Source organism: Gavia stellata, chromosome 28 (genome assembly GCF_030936135.1).
Source record: "Gavia stellata isolate bGavSte3 chromosome 28, bGavSte3.hap2, whole genome shotgun sequence".
NCBI lineage: Eukaryota > Metazoa > Chordata > Aves > Gaviiformes > Gaviidae > Gavia > Gavia stellata.
In genome coordinates this window covers 7,800,305-7,824,636 of record NC_082621.1, presented here as the reverse complement: position 1 = coordinate 7,824,636, position 24,332 = coordinate 7,800,305, and the positions used below count along the sequence as shown (strand labels likewise).

Here is a 24,332-nt window from a genome sequence, read left to right as displayed (position 1 = left end):
GAAACATATAGGGCTGGTTGTCTGCAGTTGTTGATAGATGGAAAAATCTGTTAAGAAGAATCCAGTAAACCAAACTGGCCACATATAGTTAGTTTCTTCATTAGACCCTAGACAAGGAAAAAGTAATGAAAGTAGTTATTAACAAAATAGAGAGGGCAGGGCACTTCCTTTGCAGGGTTTCTTGCCAGGGGATGAAACTGAGCAAGCTTAACATAGCAGTTTTGAAAATGTTTATTTGATCTTTTAATGTTTGAAGTTATGCTCATTTTCTAAAAATATGAGGATGTCAACACTTCATGACCTTGCAAGTTTCCTCAAAGAGCTTCTGGGAACCAACAAACAGACATTCAACAAGGCAAAGTGCTGGGTCCTGCACTTAAGTCACAACAACCCCATGCAATGCTACAGGCTTGGGGACGAGTGGCTGGAAAGCTGCCCAGCAGAAAAGGACCTGGGGGTGTTGATCGACAACCGGCTGAATATGAGCCAGCAGTGTGCCCACGTGGCCAAGAAGGCCAATGACATCCTGGCCTGTATCAGAAATAGTGTGGCCAGCAAGACCAGGGAAGGGATCATGCCCCTGTACTGGGCACTGGTGGGGCCACACCTCGAATGCTTTGGGCCCCTCACTACAAGAATGACATTGAAGTGCTGGAGCATGTTCAGAGAAGGGCAACGAAGCTGGTGAGGGCTCTACAGCACAAGTCTTATGAGGAGCTGCTGAGGGAACTGGAGTTGTTTTGTCTAGAGAAGAGGAGGCTGAGGGGAGACCTTATCGCTTCAACTACCTGAAAGAAGGTTGTAGTGAGGCGGGTGCTGGTCTCTTCTCCCAAGTAACAAGTGATAGGACAAGAGGAAATGGCCGCAAGTTGCATCAGGGGACGTTTAGACTGGATATTAGGAAAAATTTCTTCACCAAAAAGGTTGTCAAGCATTGGGACAGGCTTCCCAGGGAGGTGGTTGCGTCACCATCTCTGGAGGTATTTAAAAGACGTGTGGATGAGGCGCTTAGGGACATGGTTTAGTGGTGGACTTGGCAGTGTTAGGTTTATGGTTGGACTTGATGATCTTAAGGGTCTTTTCCAACCTAAAGGATTCTATGATTCTATGCCTCTGCTTTATCTTCATCCCTACTAGTCAGGTGACCTTCTTCAACAAGTATCAGTCCAATGTTTTCTTTAGACCTCCTTTTGCTATTGACGTATTTAAAAAAGCCCTTCTTGTTGTCAGATACAACACTGCCCAGTTTCAACTCTAACTGAGCTTTGGCCTTTCATGTCTTCTCCCTGCATATACGAATCATAGCTCTGTAATCTTCCTGCAAAGCCTGACCTTCCTTCCAGAGATCATACAATTTCTTTTTCCTCTTGAGCTCCACAAGGAGTTCCCTTTTCAGCCATCACCTGTGATGGTAATTGGTAAGTCATCTCCCTGTCTTTGTGTCAATCCACAAGCTTTTTCATCTTATTTTGTCCCACTCTCCTGTTGAGGAGGGTCAGTGAGAGAGCTGCTTGGTGGGCATCCGGCAGCCAGACAAGGTTAACCCACCACAGGTGTACACAGCAGGATTTTGGTAACAAGGGGACTGCAGGTGTGGCCTCTGTGAGAGGCCAAGGCTAACCTACCACAGCAAGAGGGAAAAATACACAGGCAAAACTGAGTCTAGGTACTGGAGGACTAGAAGATCTGTTCTGTGTTGGTGTATTTTGGTTGCTAACAGAAGAAGGAACTACATAACATGTAGAAAGCATAAATCATTTGAAATCAGCATCTTTAATTCACAGTTACACAATGCTGATATTGCATCTGGGAAACAATTCAGTCACTTGGATGGGCTATTCCAGCATTCACAACTGCCTTAGGGAGCTAGAAAATGCTTTCAACATGCTCTCCTTTAAGGCTTGTTTGACTTGACTCTTCCTGAGTGAGTAAATGTATGGTTAAGCATCTGAGTCACCACAGAGAAGAAGAAAAAAAGAACTTTTGTCAGAGTTCTGCCCACCTCGCTGTGCTGGGCAGATACACCTGTAAATAATTGTGCTGTAAAATATCATCACCACCATGAGGTGGGCTAAGCAAGTGGAAAATGCTTTCTTCCTACCTGTGGAAGATGGCATATGCAAGATGGTGGTAATAATGCAGCCATAAGAAACAGCAGTTACTATTAAGGTACCAAGTATGATGATAATTAGTATGATAAGCATCAGTCCTTCGAGGAACCCTGTGTCTGTGCAGGACAGTTGCAACAACAAGGAATTATCACAGTAAAAGTGATTGATGACATTGGGACCACAGAATGGCAACTGGACAATCATAATGGTGGGAAGAAAAATAAAGAGAAAACTCACTGCCCAGCAAGCCAGCACCAGCTGGAGGCAAAATCTGTTGTTCATAATTGTTGTGTAATGCAAAGGGCGGCAAATGGCAACATACCAATCAAAGGACATTGTTACCACATGGAAAAATGTGCAGGTACCCAAGTAAAAGAAAAGCAGCATCTGAAGGACACAACCAGGCAGGGAAATCATCTTCCTCTCTGTCAGAAGGCTGGAGAGGCTGCTGGGAATGAATGCGGAGGTGAAGCTGATTTCCAAAAGGGCAAAATCTCTGAGGAAGCAGTACATTGGTGTATTTCTTCTTAACAACTCCCCTCTCACAAAACATACAAAATACAGAACATCTTTCTTAATACCACAGATGGACAGAGATTATCTGGAAGCTGAGAGTGGTCCCTTAAAACAAGACAGTCCCTCAGTAACAACTAAAAGCTTTGGCTTAAGTTTGAAGACTAGAAGTTCAGTTTTCCAAGCCATTGTCCCTTTAATCTTTCCCTGTCTCCAAAAAATCACACCTGAACTCTAAGAAATGGTCCAAATAGTTACCAGTATATCCACAACAATCCAGGATGCTTCAAAAAGGATTCTGAGTCTGATGTTTCTCCTTCATTTAGTTTGACATTTGATTTTTGGCAAATAAATTTCCTCTCTTTTCAGCTCCTTTTTATAATAGTGGTAGCATATTACATTCTTTACTTCCTCACTCAGTCAAACCTCAGGGACAAATTAGGTGTTGAAATCTGCCAAACACCTTTTAGGAAAACATTTGTGAAAGTTTGAAGAACAGCAAGAATATAATCAAACCATAGAGAAAATGAGATTGGAAAGGACCACTGGAGGTCCAATCCCTTGCTAAAAGCAAGGCTAACTTCAAAGCTGGACAAGGTTGCTCATGACCTTCTCTAGATATATGTGGATATCTCCAAGAATGGGGATCCCACAACTTCCCTGGGCACCACCTCATGCTTCACCATTTTCATCGTGAAGAGTTATTCCCTGTGTCCACGGACATTCTACCCCTTTACCTTACCATTATCTGGCAAATACATGCAATATATAGATGCAATTATATTTTCAGTTGCATTATACAGCATTAGTGGGCAAATAGCTCAGGTTTTCACAGGTGTATACACTCAATACACAAAAATTACAATAAAAACTAGTATGGTGCAAGCTAATCAATGGCCATCAGGTCCTAGTAATCTTAACCCTTATGAAAGCAGATTTCTTTATTCACATTGTACTAATTGTAAATTAGTTTTTTGCTTCTTTTATGCAGACACCAGCTGGGAATATGTTGGAGTGGGAGACGGACCCCGAGTAACGATGGAATCTCAATATGAGTATAGTCGTTCTCTCCTTTATTCAAGCTTACAGAGTATATATAGACAGATGCCAAGAACATGCGTCCACAACAGTTGTATGATTGGCTTACAGCCTCTGTTCACACGCCAAGGTGGCGAGTGTGATTGGTACAGTGCTCTTGTGCACGCACGCACAAGAGCACTTCTCCTCTTCGTGGATGTAGCTCCTTCTTGTTTACCATTCCACTGTCTCTTATCACAACAGGCTTTCAAGGACAATTAACGTCTTCCTCTGAGCCTTCCCCCTCATCAGAGACTGGGTTGCTCATGGGAATCAGATTGTGTCCCTTGTTACTAAGCCATTCCTCCACAGGAATATGTAACTCAAGCTTTACAGGTATTTGCCACTTCTTGCAGTTACATCTACTGCTGGTGTTGTGGCTCACTGAGAGCGCAGTAGTCATATCACAGATGCCCAGCATCCATCAACCTAAGGCGTACTGGAACTATGAACCCTGGGAGGGCCATGCTGTTGTGACAACTGCTCTTACCTCTTGTTTTTGGGGGCTAGTAACAGCTTGACACCAACACGTATCCTTCCCACCTTATGTCCTCTGTGTCTACAGTGTCCGCATACCAGTGTTCCGCCCATCTCTATTACCGAGGGTTTTATAGACAAATCTCAGCACAAGTTGTCAATCCAGTCAGTCCCCAAAGATATCATGGTATACCTTTCTAACAGTTTTAGGTATTGTTCTCTTGTCACTTGTTGATCAGTGGCTTCTGCAAAGGCTCATCACACACAGTTCTTATTTACATTGTCCTGCTGACCATGTCTCATTACACTCAGCTATTCAACTCGTGATCAAGGCGAGGGGGTGACACTCATGTAACATACACCCAACTACACCCACGGTGAGGTGACTGCCACCCCATAGCAGAATTCTAAAATGAGGCAGACTACCACCACAGTCAAGTGTCTGTTGTTGCCTGCAAATGGAGACCTTTATGAGTTGTGCGTATTTCCTCGTGCTCACAGCATGGAAGACAAGAAAAGTTACAGTGACAAAAATGCAGTAAAGGAAACACATCAATATTAGCAGGAGGACAGAGAGGTCTACGGCTAGCGTAACTCCAGGAGAAAACGCACGTAAGAAAAAAAACAGAATGACCCTACAGCTGATCCTACTGTACAGCAGAGAGATGGGAGCAATTATACATTTGGCTGTAAACCATGGTCACGTGCGGCCTCTACAATCCAAATTTCCCCCAGAGTTCAGCGCAACACTAAACAGTGTCTCTACAAGACCTGCAGCTTCCACTTTGCTTGGTGTCACAGAATAACCAGGATGCAATTGAGATCAGGTCAGGACAGAAGCAGGTTGCTGCTACAATAGGGGAGAGCAGAGAGCAGCTATGGCAGACTGCCCAAATGGGGCAGAGTTTATATATCTTTGGGTTATACGACTCAGGACATGGTAAATCACAACAGAGAGTGGATTACTTCAGATAAGGAGTGTCTAGACAGTCCATCCTTTTACAAACAACTCATTCCTTCAAAAGTTGGATCATGCTGACTCGGTGAGGCTATCAAGTCATGCTGCAGACATCTCCTAATTAGAGAAGTCTGCAAACCTCTGCCTATGAGGTGTTAGTATTTTACTTCTACATTGAGGAAAAGATCAGCACAAGTAAAAAGCTTCAGATGTTTTCAAGTTAGTAAGGCTGGAGCAGAAGAGATGGATTTTGGATAGCACTGGGTTAGCAAAAGCCTAAGAACTTGTCAGTCCAAAAAAGAAATCTCATACAACAAATAATCCTTGAGCATTCATTCCAGGTTTTTAGGTGGAGTAATGGCCATTGCTTTCTTCTCAAAGGCCTTGTAAGCAACAGAATCAGTTGTGTGGTTCGGGTTTTTTTCAGCTGTTAAATTGGTTGATTCAGTCATGAGGAATTAAAACTGTATTAGATACTAAATCTCAAGTGTGCAGGATAAATATTCATTCTAGACAGAGAAGAACAACACAGGACAGAGGCAAAGACCAAGGAGATGCTTAAGGGGAGCAAAAGGAAGTGGTGCTGCAGAAAAATGGGCAGAGAATCTCTGTGGGAGTTGCAAGGGTGTTAGAAGTGTAGAAAATGGGAGTACCTGACTGCAGGGTCCTGTAGGGTATTTTTTAAATCAGCATTTGTGGAATCATTAGATGATCATAAATCACGGAGTAGTATAGTTTGGAAGAGACTTCTGGAGATCTATGGTTCAACTCCCACTCAAAGCAGGCCCAAACTGGAGCAGCTGCTCAAGGCCTTGTCCAGTTCAGTTCTGAAAAGCTACAAGATTTTCAGGGTCCCTGTTCCAGGGTTTAACTACATTGTGAAAAATCTTTTCTGAATATCTAACTGAAATGTCTCGTGTTGTGTCCGTTGGTTCTCATTCTATCTCTGTGCACCTGCACGAAGAATCTAGCTCTGCCTTTTATATACCCCACCAAAAGGTAGCTGAGTGTCCCAGTAAGATCCCACCTGAGCCTTCCCTTCTTAGGATAGAACAAACCCAGTTGTCTCAGCATTATGTCTTCTGCTCCAGCCTCCACCTCTCCTGGACTTGCTCCAGTATACCAAAGTCCACCATGTTCGGAGGGGTCCCAAACTAGACCCAGTACCGCAGAAAGGTTTTCACAAGTGCTGAACAGAGGGGACAAATTACATTCCTTGACCTGCTACCTATGCTCTTTTTAAGATGGCCCAGAATATACTTTCTTTACTGACTCATGTTCACTTGTTCACAGGAACTCCAGGTTTCTTTCTGCAAAGCTGCTCTCCATCAAATCAGCCCCAAGACTCTTCTCTTCCATGAGGTTATCCCACATCAGGATCAAGATTCTAAACGTCATTGAACTTAGTGGTGTTTCTTTTGATACACTTCTTGGCCTGTCAAGGTCAGTCTCAATAGTAGCTGTGCCCTCCAGTGTATCGATTGCTCCTTCCAACTTGGTATCGTCCACTACCTAGCTGAGAGTTAACTCTGTTCTATCATCCAGGATGTTAATAAAGATAGTATTGATCCCTGAAGGATTCCACTAATAACCATCAGCCAGTTGGACTTTGCATTATTGATCTTCACCTTTTGAACTTGGAGGTCCACCACTTTGTAATTCACCTCTCCATTCTGTAGCTCACCAGTGTTTTATGTGCACCCTAGCTCTGGGGTAGCAATTGTTATCTCCCCCCCAAAACATTGTTTTTCAGGGCCATGGAGAGAACATCAAATGCAGGCATTCTCTAATGAAAGGAGATGACCTCCAGCTGGTCTTTCTTCACACATCAGCTTCGCAAGCTCCCACGGGTCCCAGCAATCCTGGGCACCACCAAAATTGTTGGAGTGCCCCAGGACTGCAGCCACCATCTTCACCCAGGACATGGTGTCACAGAGCTGTCTGGGTTTGGGAAGGTGAAGAGGAAACCCTGCAGTTTCTGACGCTTCTCTGTAGATGTGACTATGCAGAGGACCTCCACAAGAGCAGCAGTTGCTAGCATTTGAGGGAAGAAGCAAAGGACAGGCCTTTGCTCCTGTGCTCGACAAGACAGGGGACACAGGCAAATGATTATTCCCCAAGATGCCACAAAAATGGGCAACTGACCAAGGCAAAAAGGTCCCAGTCTCCGTACAGGCACTACAGAGAAACCCTGGGGGAATATGCATTCTCAGGTCCCAATTTCCTCCATGACCAGTGAGACTTTAACGCATCAGGATACCAGAGGCTGTAGAACATCGAATGCAGGCATTCTCTAATGAAAGGAGATGACCTCCAGCCGGTCTTAGGTAACCGGTCAGGTAACCACCCAGGCTGCGTCCTGGCAAAATCATGCTGTTAATCCCATCTCCTAGAACAGAAACCGAGCTCAGAAATGTAGGAGGTCTCTTCTACAGGACAAGGCTCCTTCAGGAGGCACTGGAGGCATGATCAGAGGATGGGGCACCGTAAACATCCCAGCCCAGCCCTACCACTTATGGACATGGACTTCAAAGGGAAAACAGTCTGCACGAGTTGAAACCAAAGAGGAGAATGTGTACACGCTTCCCCTGTCCAAACCCCAAATGGGGGCATTCCTCACCACATAAATACAAGTGTTGTTTCTTGTGGGCATTTCTATCCCTATCCCAAGGACAGATAAGGAGAAGACACTCAAAGGGACCAAGCACACGCGTTAGAAGGGATAAGGTCTCCAAAGATTCAGGCTACAGGATTGATGCCACGATGTCGTTCAAGTGACACACAAACATCACTCCCGTCAGAGGGCAGGGAACAGGAACACGGCCCACCATCACTGCAGAGCCTTTTCGGGAGTGTCAGCTGCCCACATCGAGAGAGCCCTGCTTTGGGAGTGACAGGGAGGCTGGAACGATTTAAACAGGAGGAAGATTTGGGTAGAAAAACTCTGCTTCTGGTCTCTTGAAAAGTCTTTCTTTTTTTTCCCCAAAAAACCTAAAAGAACCAGAGTCATTTTGCTCTCATTTCAGGCTCACTGCCATGAAAGCTTTTTTCAAAAGCAAGGGAAACAACCGTTTGTCTTTAGGGGACCGCCAAAGTCGGGCTTCCACCACCCCGCGGGAGAACGTGGACGGCCTTTCTGTGGAACAGTCAGCCAACACCCAGGACAGACCCGCACCCCGCGCCTCTCCCCGCCCACTCAGCGGGGGCCACCGCAGGGAGCCGCTCTCTAATCCGCCTAGCAACAGCCGCCGCTCGGCTCTCATTGGCTCTTGGAAGGAGCCGCTCTCTAATCCGCCTAGCAACAGCCGCCGCTTGGCTCTCATTGGCTCTTGGAAAGCTTCGGCGGTGCGGACTCAGTAAACCCTTCGACGCATGCGCTAGCTGAGAACCCGGTCCGCCTCTCCCCCTCTGCGACACGTGAGTAGGCGCATGCGTACAGCGGCCGGCGGCGCCTCCCAGTTCCGCCCTTTGGCGGGCAAGAGAACCGCGCCTGCGTAGCATTCACTGACCTGGAGGCGAGTTAGGCGTGCGCCTGCGCTGCCCCTCAGTGCTCCGGAAGTGCTTGAGAGCTGCTTCCGGCCACCTCAGCCTGGCTGGCGGCACCATGTCGGGCGCGGCGGGCTCCAGCGCGGGGGCCGCGGGCTCGGTGGGTTCGGTGGTGCGGCGCTTCCTGGCGGAGTATGGCAGCGGCACTCCGAGCCGCCTCAAGGTGTTGGACGCCTATCTCCTCTACGTGCTGCTCACCGGGGCGCTTCAGTTCGGCTACTGCCTCGGCGTCGGCACCTTCCCCTTCAACTCCTTCCTCAGCGGCTTCATCTCCGCCGTCGGCAGCTTCATCCTCGGCGGTCAGTGCCCCGCCACGCCCGCCCCGGCTCCGCGCGGTTCTCCCTGGAATCCCCTTCGCAACCGCGCACTCTCCGTACTAAGCCGGAGCCTCCCCCAGCGACCGCGGAACCCCCAGCAGCGCCCAGAGACCCCCGGTCATCAGAGAGTTGCCTTAGAAATACCCAGATCTCTTGTGGGAACCAGAGGATTCCCTTAGCAGCCACAAGCGTTCTCCAACAGCCCAAAGGACTCACCTAGCAGCTCTCAAACCTACTCCGGCGGCCAGGGAGTCCCCATGGCAACCTTCAATACCGCCCCCCCCTTCCCCCATAACACCCAGTTCTGCTCCCAGAAGCTCACAGGCTCCTGCCCCAGCCTGCCTCGCAGCAGGATGCTCCTGTTACAGGGCATAGTGAGAAACAAGGGTTAAAAGTAAGAAAGAAAAGTGTAGAGAAGATACTTTGTAACAACTGCACCTGCTACTTAGACATATTAGAGATAAAGACTCTCTCCACTGAGTCTCTGCTGATAAAGTTTGTCTTCACTGACTCTCTGCTAACTAGCAATAATGATTAGCGCAAGGACGAATCGTAGAAAAATAGAAAAGACTGCCAAAATAGTGCCCTAGAGTTAACTTGTCTCATTATAATCTCATTTTAATACTAAAAAAACACACCTCCTAGCTAGAGAAGCCCCAACCCAATTTAGCCCCCTACTCTCTGAGCATGCATGGTGAATTAAAAGAGAACTGTAACTTTAAGATGAAGTAAGAAAAGTATTAACCAATAGTTATTAAGGAGTAGCACCAGTAAGCGTAACTAACTTTGTTAACTGTTTTAAATACCTGTCATGATTTTAACCCTGTGTGCAAGCTTTGTGGAGAAATCCCCTTGCACCCGGCGCCGCAATAAACACGCCTGCTTTGTAACTCTTTGTGAGTTATGAAGTTCGTTTCCGCGTGTCACTCCACAGCAACTGTGAACCTGTGGGGGTCCTGCCCGTATACACCACAGGCCCCAGCTCCTTATCTGCTTCAGGGTGTCTTTGCTTCTCCCTGGCAGTCAAGGAGCCCTTTTCTTTACTGTCTTGTATTGGTGTCCTTCATTAGCAACCATCCCACGGAGAAACCCAAACTCTAGCAATGACTGCTTCAGGGTGTTACTCTCCCATAATACCCCCCAAAACCACCTCAGAATTACAGAATCATTTCGATTGGAAAAGACCTTTAAGATCATCTGTGCAGCCACCCCCCAACACACCCAATGGAGAACATAGAAATATCCCCATTTATATGCGAGTCCTATCCTATTGTAAGCCTGTTCCCCTCAGGACTCACTTGGCCACCCCTGATAGTGTAGGGCTACAGGAGAGCTGGTTGCATAAAAGGCCCTGCCAGTGTCCTGCTAATCTTATAATAATTATAAGACGGAGTTACCTTTTCTTGTGGTACCCTGGTAGAACTGTGACCCAGACTGGGGTGGGCTGCCCCAGGAAGACTGTGCTTCCCACCATGTCTTCGTTTTGTGATTCCTAATCTCTCATTCTTTCTCTACCATGCAGTTTGCCTCCGGATCCAGATCAACCCCCAGAATAAAGGCGAGTTCCAAGGCATTTCACCGGAGCGGGCATTTGCTGATTTCCTCTTTGCCAACACCATCCTCCATCTTGTCGTCATCAACTTTGTTGGCTGAGCTCTAGAAGAGACTGCAAGGTACTGATTCATGGTGTCACAAAAGGGACAACCACAGCTCACGCGACCTCAGTGCTTTTGTAGAGTTGGGAGAGAACTAGATAGACAGTGAATCCAGGAGTCCTAGCTCCCAGCTTTGTTTTGGCCAAGTACAGTTAACCTGTTGTCCCCTAGGTTGATACAGGGTTAGGATTTATGGCTTTCTGATTTTGTGAATGTATTTTTTGGCTTTTATCATTTAAAAGGCAGTTTAACTAGGACTGTTACAGAAACCTACCCACATTTCTCTCTTATAAGAGAAATACGCCATTTTGCTAGAGGTGCTTTAGGAGCTGGAACTCCTGGGCTCTATTTGGAGGCTGTGGTATGGCTGGTGTCCAACCCTTGAGTTTCTAAGCAAGTGAGAGGGGGGAGTTAGGGACAGGGAGAGCTTAGTGCTGGAAAGTGGAGGACATACCCTGTGGTTACTGTCGCAAGGGGCCACAAGACCATTGGAGCTTGTGGGGTAGTTCCTCTCCCTTTGCAGAAACATCGCTCATGTTGCTTTTCTCTCTTTCCAGGTCTTGAATTACTCTTGAGCTCTGATGCCAAAGCCTGGCATTGGGAAGTGCTGTTCCCTAGCAGATCTACTTCCTTGGTGGAGGAAGGGGATGCAGGGCTCAAGAGTTTTCCCCACAGACTGTCCTATGGAGGGGTCTGCTGCCTCATTACAGTTACTGTAATCCTTTCCGTCAATAAAACCCTTTATAATACTGCAGTTTTTTCTCTATTGGTGACAAATGCAGAGGTTCTTCTGACACCCAAGTTCCCTCTCAGGCACAACTCCCTGTTTTTACCCCCTTCCCTGCCTTTCTACCCAGCAGGCTCTTTTTCTGTGCCCCAGTTTTAGAGAGAAACAGGAAACAAGTCATCACGGAAACTTAATTGTCATCCAACCTTTTCATCTTCCTGTTTCCTGCCCCTTTATCTTATGGAAAGTATATTGCTAATGTGCCTCCAGGCTTCAAAGCTGTGGAAAATTTGGGTTAGGCTGTGGTTAGCAGTCCTGAATGGAAGGCAGCGGAGGGTGTCCTCCAGCACATCCCCAGGTATACTCATCTTCCCACAGGCCCTCCTATATCCCTCAAAGGCATGTGGGGCACAGCTGGATGTCCCAGCTGGACTTACAGGCTCACTGAGGCCTGGTAGTGATACAGTCTTGCTACCACAGTGTTAGCTTTTCTTCAATCTGATGTGCTGATAAACCCAAGGGTGTTGGAAGGGGCTGCCAAGCTGTGTCAGTGCCTCAGACAGAGCTGCACTTGAGCTGTTCTGGGTCCATGGGGAAGGTCACTCCTCAGAGAACCTCATTGAAAATCCTTTCCTCTCCAAAGCATTGTGAAATGCTTAAACTCAATGGCTTTGGTCCTTGGCCATCGCCTCCTCAAGCCCAAGCTAGCTCCTGCATTGAGGTCAAATGCTTCTTGGTCCTGATGGAAAATTAGAGCCCTGTGGTGATCAGATTATGGGCAGAGGAGATATTAACCCCAGCTAGCCCCTCCACACCTTTGGCTGCAGAATTTACCTGGGTCACCTTTATGCATGAGGCTCCATCCTTGTACTGATCCTGCTTCACGCTTGTCTGGTTTGCTCTGCAGCTGAAATACTCGATAAGTAAACTGTGCGTTGAAGCTACGTGACAAAGAAATGCTTGTCTGCTGGCACTCAGGAGATAAAATACAGGGGCTGATAGCTTCAACCTCTCAGCATTGGATCATGGCTCCTGTTTACCACCATTAACCCCACCAGGGGTTCTAAGTGAGCCACCGAGATCTTCTTTCCCATAAGAAGGGCCCTCTCTGAGCCAGGCCCGCAGCAGACAGAGCCGGCACATTCACAGGAGGAACAGCTCAGGGTCTCCCCTTTGCCACTGCCGGTGCTGGTGTCCGTGAGCTGCGAGTGCCTCCTCGTGGGTCTGTCTGACTCGGCCTCCCCACGGTTTACCTTTAGAGACAGCTCCAGGCGGGGACCCTCCTGTGGCCACTTCTAAGAACTGCACAGGAGCCTGCGGAAAAGGAAAAGCCGTGGGTTTTCTGTGGCATTTCTTTTTTTTTTCCTGGTTTTTACCAGCTTGCAATGCCTCTAGTTACCATAAACTCAGCACTAGAATTCAGGTCCTTTTAGAGCTACTCCCACATCTGAATAAGCTTCAACAAGTCTGTAGGTATCTTCAGGCTCTGCTCCTTACAAAGATGATAACTCAGGTCCCTGCTCACACTGTAGAAGAGGGCAAGAAGAGAGGCCGTTTCGTGTACAAGGCCATGTTTAATGAGAGATAACAAGTGTCGGGCACAGTGTTTTCTCCAATAAAACGCCTAGAAAAGGTGCAAATTCATCTCCTACCCATAGGTAGGTATTAGGGGGCAGGAGCTGGCACAGGGCAGAGGGTGCTAGAGATGAACCATGCCATCCCTGCCAATGTGTGAGGACTCTCTGGCCTCCCCCATCTTCCTCCCTTCTCTTTTGGGTCAGGAGAAGTGAAAGGATTTTTCTGCACGTATTCACAGAATCACAGAATTGCTAAGGTTGGAAAAACCCTCTAAGATCATCAGGTCCAACCATCAACCCAACACCACCATTCACTGCCTGTGTAACAGGTTGCAGAGGCCTATCAGCAAATTCAGAAATCGTACACACTTCTAAGTCTCTTCCTACCACCCACTACACTTTAAAATGTATTTTCTCCCCTCTTTTGCCCTCCCTATGCTATACATAGCTCAATCTTTCCTGCTGTACCCAAAACAACTCCCCCACAGATGCAAAAGCAGGCTGCGGTGAGGGGGTGGGAAGGGAGGGTGCCTTAACCTCATTCAACTTTGGCTTGTGGTCTAACGTCTGCTGTTTTTTTCCACACGCTTCTCCTCCCCCATGCCACGTGCCACACGAGCCCTGCTCCCCCCGCCACTGTTTTGAGCTCTACTTTCCAGAGGAAGCGGTTTCTGCGGTAGGGCATAGAGGAGCATCAAAAGGTGACCCAGATCTCGATTGTGGCGTCACGGAACTGGTGGTGTGTCCTCTTCCTGCCCCACCTGGGCCATGAGACCCCTTCCTCATCCTGTCCTACTGTGTTATTTCCTGCCTTTGCTTTGCACTGCGGTTTTTCTTTCTTGAAATAAACAAGAAAGTGCAAAGTGGTGATGGGGGGGGCATCATGATGGTGGGAGATTGAAAGCCTAATATCTGAAGTATCTTTGAACTAGACCTACAAATTCAGTGTTTTGCAGATCACATGCTAAGAGTCACTTTAGTCAAAACATTTAACTTTATCTGTACACTCATCCCCTCACTTGGCAAATCTGATCACTGGCGTCATTTAACCTGGAAGAGTAAAGACTGAGATGTGGAAACAGAGGCAGCACACTGTCCTTCCCCCTTCACCATACAGCTAGGAGTGGGTTTCAAGTGCAACACAAAAAATTTAAGATGGATATTAATTTTAAAAAGTGATGCTAAAGGTAAATGAGTGGAAACTTCTCTTCCACATCCCTGAAGATTTCTGGAATGAGGTTAATTAGTTGCAAATCTGTGAAATGCAATGACTTGCCTTGTAATTCAAACATGGTTTAGGCAGCTTCATCAAGCTGTTTCCCTGTTATGTGGTGACCTCATCATTAGCAAAATGTAAGCTTCAAAGAGTTGCCTGGAACCTGGCATTTAAAGAGCTGTGGGCTTTCTACAGCTGGAGAGAAGTGAGAGTGACTGTTGTGTCAAGGGAGAGACATGAGAATGAGTCCCTGAACATCTCTACTATAAAATAATCAGTGTAATAGAGCTGGAAAGTTTGAAGTTGTTCCTTGGCAGGAGGGGTCGGTAACTCTCTGTCACCCTGTGACAGGCCACCTGCTAAATGGTCAGGTGGCAGCACCATGGCAGGAGACCAGGGAGACTTTGTTGTGGTGCTGCTCAGCACTGTGGAGTCAGATCTTGTGGCAGGGATGCTGGCATGGTCTTCACACAGGGACCCTCTCCCACATGGGGCACCAGGGCTTTTAGCTAAAAGCATCTGAAGCATGAGCCTTTCCAAAATCAGAGTTCCTTGCAATGGCTGTGAATCCAGCAGGGTGAGAAATATCCCGTGAGGGGGAATCACCTCCACCAGTCTGGCGAGGCTTTCCCTGCCACTCAGTTTGGGCACTGGTGTGAGGTACAAGCAAGGTTCAAGCTTTGCAGGGAGGGTGTGTTTCTTTCAGAGCACCCTTCTCTTTTCTCCCTCCAGAGGAATCTCTGGTGCTTCAGAAGAAGATGGAGAAATCTATGTCACAAAAGGAGAAAATTTCCTTTCCAGTCTTGCCAGTGACAGACTGAAGCTGGAGACACAGGCTGGTTTGGTGTCATTAAAGCAAAGCAGGTACCTTGTTCTCCAGTGACGCTTGGGAGCGGGGGACTTTTAGAGGCACGACACTTCAGGCTCCTGTGTTCCCCATAGCAGTAGACATCTGCCTTCAAGAACCTGGACCACTTACTAGTCCTCTCACTGTGGGCAAGCAGTATTTTGCTGTTGTCTGCACATAGCACAGAGGCTACTCTTGGAGGACAGATGCTCTCCTCTGTTCCCCTCCCTCTGAGCCCTCCCTCTGAGCCAGCCACGCTGTTCTCACCCAGACACAGCAAGGATGTCCTGGAAAGGGACTTTGCAGCTATTCTCCCCCGTGGTGGATCCAGCCAGTTATTGCAAACAGTGCCTGGTAGCCACGTCAGGCTGAAAAGGAAAGTCTGGATGTCCCTTCCTTCCTTCACCCCAAAGGTCAGGCTCATTCCTAAAGCTCATCTGAAGGGTAAAACAAGTTCCTCAAACTACAGATACAAAAGACAAACACGTTGCTTATTTTTGATAAGAATTGTTTAATAGCAGCCAAAGGCCTGAAGAAATGCCAAGACATCAGGGTGGTTGCCGGTACAATTCAAGAGCTAGCAGCATGCAAATTTCCCATGCATGCACTGTTTCCAAGGAGTGTACACAAGGGCAGGTAAATATTTCACTATAGTTTTATGCAATGATTGTAAAAACAAAATGGGAAATCTAAGGTTGTTAGAGCTGAACAAAAAGAGCAAAAGTAGTTTGTATTTTTACTAAATGCAAAGCCAAATCTTAAGCTGGTTTAAATTCAGAAAATGTTGAGGCCAGATAGACTTTTAAAAATAGTGAAAAACACTATTTTCTTCTGTGATAATGAAGTGAGAATTTCACTGAATTTGGGACTTCTGGGAGACCTAGCAGCATATCTTTTAGGGGGAAAAAAAGATACCTTGCTCGGATTTAGCAAAAGACAGCAGGACATGGTGCATAGCACCTTGAAAAAGACTCCCTTTGCTTTTCAGAGTGTTTCATTTGTAACTCAAACGGTGTCTGTGGGCATGCATACCTGAAAGCTATCAAAATATGAAAAATTCACATTCAGGTGGTATTTAGCTTGCAGTTTTCAACAACACTCCCCCAAGCAGAAATGGTGTGTCATTTTAAGGGAAGTAATAGTGATGTTTGGCAACTTACAGTTCTAGGAAACTATGCTTCATGCAAAAAGAGGCATTGTCATGCTAAATGAATCAGGCAAGTGGGGGAGCAGAATGCTGAGAACGTTAAGCTTATTTTTGAGTAACTTTATAACAATGCAAATAAAGCAATTTAGACCATAACGGCTGGTGTGATATACAGAAACAGCAAGTGATATCCCTTGCAACAGGAATGCCTGTGTTCCCTGTTGCACACGATGCACTGGTAAAGATTCCTCAGCAGATTTTTTTGGTACTTCAGCATGGCACCATCTGGTTACTTTCATTCCTGTAACAAAAATAAAGGTAGGTTAAATCATTATTTGGGATACAGGCATAGCTACACATTTGTAGACCTCAATGTCTAGGCAATAGAAAGATGAGAAAGAAGACACTGGGCCAAAACTAATACATTAGGTCTGAGGTCTTAAAGTCAATAAGCATCAAACTTTCCCAGCTGGAGACTGGTCAGGGGATGAATCTGATGGCTGAATACAGACCAGGGAAGCGATGGATGTAGAAATAGAAGGGAGACATGCCTAGAAAGAAGAAAAAAGTTAGATTTGCATGTGGATAAGGAAAAGTAAATAGACTTGAGGGATGGGCGAAAACAATGATATGGCCAAAGGAGTGAAGCAGTTTTACTGTTGGTAGACAAAAGGTATATGGATAGGCTGCATGAACAGTTATTACAGAGAGAAGGAACATTCATCGCTAGTGAACTGATCCAGGTGTTTTCTGTCAGAGGCCTTACCACCCCCCATGCATACTTACTTTTTTTTCCACATAAGCATTGTCATCAGCACATTAAAAATTACTCCTTTCATTAAAATTATTTTCAGGCCAAGCTGTGATAAAGACAGCATGTTCAGGTTTTCATCTGTAAAAGTAACAGAGAATGAAAGTCACAAGAGCACTGAGACAGCCTCGCTTCCAGACTGACTTCTTAATGAAGCTGTTCCACCTTGTGGGATTGAGTCAGTTAGTAGGACAACTAATGAGACAGTGAGCAGGACTGTCCCACTAAGAAACTTTCATTTCTTCCAGCTGGTGTTGCAAGGGCTGGGTTTTCATTTGATAACCACTTAATTATCCAATATGTAAGCAAGTCTGCCAACCATCTAGCTGTTTTTAAATACAGTGTATTATGAACCCAGGATGCTGGAGGCATCCCTCCTTCCTCTCCCTAAGTTTTTTTAAGGTGGGCATGGGGAAAACAAGTTAAATTTTGTTCAAAGAACACAAAGTCTATTTGGATTTTCTATTAATCTTAAGTTACAAAGCCATTTTTATTTGAAAATACATTGATCTATATTGGGGAAGCAGGGAGCTGTCATCAAGAAGTCATTTTATGTTTATCTTTGAAAACCTCTCTCTGAAATGACTGACCAAATCAGCTAGGTTTACTGATGAGTATTTTTCTGAAGTGGTGTTTTGGAAACATTTGGCTAACTGGTTTCTTTTCAGCAAGGCTGCATGTTTGCAAAAGTACAGCTATTCTGCAAACAGGACAAGTACAGAGGCAGGCTCAGTTCCTTTGAACTGCCAGGAACAGCAACTGCTTGGGCTCCAGCACTGGCTAATACACTCCCACGGCCATGAGCTGAAGCAAAGTTTGCTCCCATGCACAGTATCTTTAGTGCAACCCTGCTTCTGAGCACACACTGCAGAAACCACCTGCTTATCTTTTGGTTCATTAGGTGTTTGTGCACTCAAAAATAAAAACAACTCGTTTGAAGTCTGAAATGCAGACAGACATCCAGTAAGGCTGACTCATATCAGTACCTTAAATCATTATGTGATGGGGAGTAGTTGTTTGGCTGGTCCTAGCAAGAGCATGTAGGCACTGGCTACACTACATTACAGAACTATGTTAACTACATTAACCAAACGACTACCAGCCTTGATGTTTAAAGCCTGTGGGGCCCTTTTGGAATTTTCCAGTCTGAGCTTTTTGCTCAAACAGGAATTCTGCAAACAGGGACCATTACCAAAAACATGGGAAGACATTTTCTTTAATCAGGCCAAGCTTTACTCCTAAAATGCTGTTGTACATACCTGTCCTGAAGTGTAGAGACACCCCTGTAACACAGACAGTGCTGGCACCTGCAGATAGTAACAATAAATTTAATTAATAACAGAAATGTTCTTCTTCAGAAGTTCATAAAGATATCTCTACCTAGAAGGACTGGATTAGAGTTTCTGGCCAGTAAACCCTCCCATAAGCATTCATTTCTGCTGTTTACAGGGCAAGCATAAAACATGTTCTAATTAAACTTTAGTGTCCCATTGGACAAAGGAATTTCAAGCCTTATATTCCCCTCAGTGTGATTTTAAGATCTCTCTGCTGTGACTGTACCGGTCTACTGACCCTTTATCTTTCTTCCAGCAAGGAGGAAGGCAAAAGAAAAGAGAGGCGACAAGGCAACATTTCTCTGGAGTGTGGGAGCATAATTCAGCATTGCTTGCAGGATTGGGAGATGTGAACAAGTCCTGCTCATACGAATAGCACAGAGACTGGAGTACCTCTAGCCCTGTACACACATCCAACAATGCCATTACCACTTTCAGGATCCTCGCCCTCCAGTTCTCCAAAGCCCTCATGATTTGCACGACACTGCATTTCATCTTTCTTGGCCCAGTAGGTTGACAGGTAGCTTGCTTCCTGTTTGTTCTCGGATGTTGCCACCTCCACAACAGCATTTGTCTGCTTATCAGACGAGTTAAGAGTAAGCTTGTCAGGGGAGTAATCTGTGATAAGGCACATTTCCAAATCCTCATCATCTTTAGAGATCAGCCTGTAGACTGAAGGAGATGGAGTAACATCTGAAAATGGAGAAGAGACATTAGATGAGAGTACACAGTCATAGTTCATTCAATCTTAACACACAGACACTTAGGTATGGAGGTTTTTCTGTGGTTCCCATGGAAAGTTGCCTGATCATAGGGATCTTGTGCAAGGACACCTTTAGAGAACCAAGACATCTATAGCAGATGATGCAGGAGCTACATGAGACTTATGTCGACTTACTTTGTATGGGAGACACAGAGAGTGGTCAGGCAGGATCCCTAGAGCATCTCAAATGGTACTCATGTGGTACCTTACATGTCTGTATCCAACCTAGTCATTCCTCTCTGTAACGACTCATTCAACTCTACTCTGCAGCCTGGGCTTCCTTTTGGATCTCGGCCTGGATGCATTCAGGAATGTGTGTAACAGGCAGAGAGAGCACTCTCTTCTTGCTTCACTGCTACGAGATGTGATGTGTCTGGAGAGAACTAAGCAGCCCAGGGGCATTCTGCCTTTCCTGCAAATGTGTAGTAAAATCCACCACTGACATTCAAAATCCCACTTCCTCCACCTGTCCTGAGGGACAGTGGATAAACTACCAAGTCTTGAGGGTGTCCACATTTACCACCACTCTAGCTAATTTTGTTCCTACAGGATAAACCTAGGAAAGCCACTGCAAAGTAGGAACACATGGTTGCATTTAGGGAAAGAAAGATGAAACAAATTAATATTTCATGATATTCCACCAGCTGACAGTGCAGTGCAAGATTTTTTAACTAAATTTTATCCTGCAGAAGAGGGGTTTGGGGAACTAAAGGCTGCAGATATAAGACACCTGGGGTTTATTTCTGTTTTCTTGCTTCAAATTCTGCTAGCAAGTCAGTTAGACTAGGATTTTCCGCACGTATCAAAACACTACCTGTGGTTAAACTCTTTTTTGCCCATTTAGCTTTGTAAACTCGTACTCTAAGCATACATTTCATCTTGCCCAGCTCTTGAAGTCTGAGTCTTTGAGAAGGTGCTTTCCTAAATCTTTGTTGATGTGTAATAGTAAAATGTTATGGACATTGCAGTGTTTTAATGATGAACAGATGAAATATCATTAAAGACATAATGTAGCCAAGATGCAGATTTGGGGCTCTCAGCAACCCTCTGGCTGCATTTTCCATTGGCCTTCACAGTCACAGGTTTGAACCAGAGCTTCAGTTCACTTTTATAAACTGACAAAGTGTTGTGTAGGGTTGAGAGTTTAGATTAATATTTGTTTCACCCCTGTTCACACACTACACTGATAAATATTGCAGAAATACTAAGGACAGCTTTGCTCCCAGATGAAGAAGTTTTAATTTCTTCCCATGGGGGAAGTTTGGACTAAACCTTGGCTTTTAGAAACTGTCTCAAAATCTTATGTGAGTGCAGACTATCTATCATTCTATCACTGAGATAAATGCTTTTCATCTGTTGATTGCCAGTTGTCAGCACCTTAGAGAAATAGCCATATTTGTTCATTAGTATGATCTCAGAAAAAAACTAATCCACAAAGCCTAATGATTCATTCTCTGGCTCTTCTCCTAGATTGCAGTTCATCTATCCCAGCTTTCCCCTGGCTTTGAAAAACCTGATGAGACTGCCTCTTTCCCAACTATGCAGAATACGGTCTAATGTATGTTCTGACTCCCTCAACCCCACCCCCCACCTCCCATACTCCCAGTTACTGCTTTGAAAATAGGTTTCAGTGATCATTTGTTAGGGAGAGGAAGACAGCAGCAGATAAAAAGCTTGATGGTAGATCCCTGTATAAAATACAGATGAACCAGGGTACATCATTGTCATGGATTACAGGGATATGAAAGAGAAGAGGAGGAACTGATCAAGGTGTTCTGCTTCTCGCTCATAATGACTACTATGCTTTCTGAAGAGCTACACATCCACCTCTCTCCACATTAGGGTGTTTTTCTCCCTTTCAATCTGTGCAATGCTTTTATCTTGAGCAGATAAAAAAATAAGGTCTGTTTTTTGCAGGCAGCTTCAGCAGCACCTCTTTTGCAAAATACTCATTTCTCATTATTGCTCAGAGTGGGTTCTGGCTTTGTTCTGGTACTAGAGTCTTTTTTTCCTTTGTATATTTGCATACTGTTATGAAAGTTTGCAGATAGCTGTCTTGCTAAACATCAGCTATTATAACCACAGCACTGTGACCTATGTTTCCTGTTATTCTGTCTTAATGAGTTGGCGGATGTGTTAGAGATGCTGTATTGATATTTATGACCCGTATTTGCAGGAAAGATTGAGAAGCAAATCATGATACTTGGAGCTGTCAACCCTGCCTAATTTCATCTTTACTGCAGGGTATCTTCCAGGTGGGAGAACAGGAGCTGTTGGAATGCTATTCCTGACCAGTCTACAGAGAAAGCCAACTCCAGAGGCTGATTTGAGGGAGAGAGCAGTAGAAGCTTGTTCCAACATCAGACTGAGACCTATGCCTTTATTTCTAAACAAGCTGCAGTAGAAACCCTGAGCTGGTTTAACACACAATATGTATTATACAGACATTTATCTCATTCTCCATTCCCTCCAAAGCAAACTCTCTGAATCTCTGGTCAGGCTGGAATTGGTGTGATAGAGGTCTTTGATCCTCTTACCATTCTTCAGCCTGAGACATGATATTCCACAGCTAGAGTCAACCTGGAGATACCGCGCAACTCAGAGGAAACATATACCCCCTCGCACAGTCATACAGGCTAATCTTGACCCCAGAGGAGCAACTCCAGTGACTTAACAAGCACTTTAGTGATGTTTGCTGGCTGTCCTCCAATGGAGGTTCCAAAAGATCTGCCAGAGGTCCTTTGTGAAACCTGCCAGCCCTGCATGGATGCTAGGATGTCTACAGCAAGATTAGGTGTCCACATTTAGTACCTGAACGCTTCTCTCGACTTCCAGTGCTTGTGTCTGGAGGCACTCAGATAAAAGAAGCCAGATTCTGTTCCAGCATCAGCCAAGTCATCCAAACTACAAAGACTCTGTGCAGAGATTCAGTATTTGCAAAAGTGAATATGCCATTTCACTTACAGAGTTCAGGCATAATTCTGGTCTCCATCACAAAAATGTGTTTATCATTGCCTCTGTAATTACACTTGGGGAAGTTGAACTACCAAAACCATCCAAGATCTTTCTCACAAACCTTTGAAGGGGAAGCTTTCTAGTTGAACTAAAACTAAAGCTGAATTAATAGAGGAAGATACCCAGTATGTGAGGAGAAATCAAGTGTTCAATGGACTACACAGTTATCTAGTACCAAAACTGGAAAAATCCTGGTCTTATAGCATGTGTTCACATTAAGGAAAAGTTGAGATGAAGTTTTCTTAAATTTCATATTGGAAGCAATACCCTATTTGTGTTCATGTATAAATTTATTCATGCATCACCTAAACTGCAGGAGAGATTTACTACGGTCGTCTCTGCTGCTTCTTTCAACAATGGTAAGGAAAGATTTTTGTGGGTCAGAAGGAGCAATTGGGCTTATCTAATCCACTCTTTAAAGCTCACAGATGAATGAGATGGTTTAACCCATCTGGAAACAAAAAGACTTGAAGTGACTGCTCATGAACCTCCTGCGAACCTCTGTCATCTTCACAAAATATTTTTGCATGCCTTTTCTTCCAAAATCAGAGGGGGATTTAATTGCCAGTACAAGTTTTCAATTTTATATGCCAGAGACTTAGTCTCTAGAAAAAAAATTCATAGAATCATAAAATGGTTTGGGTTGGAAGGGACCTTTAAAGGTCATCTAGTCCAACCCTCAATTCAAGTAATTTCAACTCAAAAAAAAGAAACTTTCTGAATTGAAGATTACCTATTCCTGTAGTGCCAGCCAAAAAAATTGCATTTGAGTATGAAAAAAAAACATTCAAAAGAATCAGCCTAAAACCCCTTTCTAAAAACAGGTGGAAGATGATTTTTACATTGATATCAAAAAGTCAGAAGAACTTTTGATCTTACACTTGTGGAATTAGCTCAGATGTAGATGTCTATTTCACACCAAAATGATACCTTTTCCTGATCAGTCTATTTAATGGGTACATTTAGTTAGATAACTTATTTGGGTTTGTAGCCTTGTGCCATTTCAAAAAATTATTCTCCTAGCTCCAGTATCCCACACACCCCAATTTGAATCATTGTAAATAGTATAGTTTAAGTCATCTGGGAAATTTCTTCACAATGCAGTGTGAAATTAAGACTTAAACATGAACCCAGAGGTAGCTCTGAATTTTTTTCCCCTCAATCTAAGGTAAAACACTATTACTGTCTGACAGGACTCAGAAGTTAATGTTAATGGCATGACAACACCATTAACCTAAGACATTGATGATGCTGTTTCATCTCCCACCATTCCTGGTCTCTCTTCTCCATCTTCACAAGCACCCTGTTCAGAAATAATCCCGGGTTCATTTTCACAGAATTACAGAATCACAGAATCATTAAGGTTGGAAAAGACCTGTAAGATCATCAAGTCCAACCATCAACCCCACACCACCATGTCCACTAAACCATGTCCCACAATGCCTCGTCCACACGTTCCTTGAACACCTCCAGGGAGGGTGACTCCACCACCTCCCTGGGCAGCCTGTTCCAGTGCTTCACCACTCTCTCAGTAAAGAAATTTTTCCTAATATCCAGCCTAAACCTCCCCTGGTGCAACTTGCGGCCGTTTCCTCTTGTCCTGTTGCTAGTCACCTGGGAGAAGAGACCAATACCCACCTCTCTGCAAGCCATTTTCAGGTAACTGTAGAGAGTGATAAGATCTCCCCTCAGCCTCCTTTTCTGCAGACTGAACAACCCCAGCTCCCATAGCTGCTCCTCATCAGACTTGTGCTCCAGACCCCTTACCAGCTTTGTCGCCCTTCTCTGGACACACTCCAGCACCTCAATGTCCTTCTTGTAGTGAGGGGCCCAAAACTGAACACAGTATTCGAGGTGCGGCCTCACCAGCGCTGAGTACAGGGGCACGATCACTTCCCTACTCCTGCTGGCCACACTATTTCTGATACAATCCAGGATGCCGTTGGCCTTCTTGGCCACCTGGGCACACTGCTGGCTCATATTCAGCTGGCTGTCGATCAACACCCCCAGGTCCTTTTCCGCCAGGCAGCTTTCCAGCCACTCTTCCCACAGCCTGTAGTGTTGCATGGGGTTGTTGTGACCCCAGTGCAGGACCCGGCACTTGGCCTTACTGAACCTCATACAATTGGCCTGGGCCCATCGATCCAGCCTGTCCAGATCCCTCTGTAGAGCCTTCCAAACCTCAAGCAGATCAACTCTCCTGCCCAACTTGGTGTCATCTGCAAACTTGCTGAGGGTGCA

At 45.3% G+C, this 24,332-nt stretch overlaps 2 protein-coding genes and 1 pseudogene across 2 annotated transcripts in view; 1 reads left to right on the top strand and 2 right to left on the bottom strand.

The window, feature by feature from the left end:
• Positions 1–1,847: 1,847 nt before the first annotated feature.
• On the bottom strand, positions 1,848–8,742 carry LOC104257785 (olfactory receptor 6E1-like; annotated as a pseudogene).
• Positions 8,741–11,408, top strand: DAD1 (defender against cell death 1). Its single transcript, XM_059830573.1, has 3 exons — positions 8,741–8,981; positions 10,522–10,672; positions 11,212–11,408. The coding sequence occupies exons 1-2, from the start codon at positions 8,741–8,743 to the stop codon at positions 10,650–10,652; spliced, it is 372 nt and encodes a 123-aa protein (XP_059686556.1). The 3' UTR covers positions 10,653–10,672; positions 11,212–11,408.
• A 5,030-nt stretch (positions 11,409–16,438) lies between these two features.
• LOC104259541 (T cell receptor alpha chain MC.7.G5-like) overlaps positions 16,439–24,332 on the bottom strand; it is a gene marked incomplete at its 5' end in the record, with an annotated part of 298,870 nt that continues 290,976 nt past the window's right edge. Inside the window, 4 exons of the mRNA XM_059830223.1 lie at positions 16,439–16,469; positions 16,955–17,060; positions 18,239–18,286; positions 18,743–19,006. Coding sequence (XP_059686206.1) covers positions 16,439–16,469; positions 16,955–17,060; positions 18,239–18,286; positions 18,743–19,006 — 449 coding nt within the window. The remainder of the gene's footprint in view (positions 16,470–16,954; positions 17,061–18,238; positions 18,287–18,742; positions 19,007–24,332) is intronic.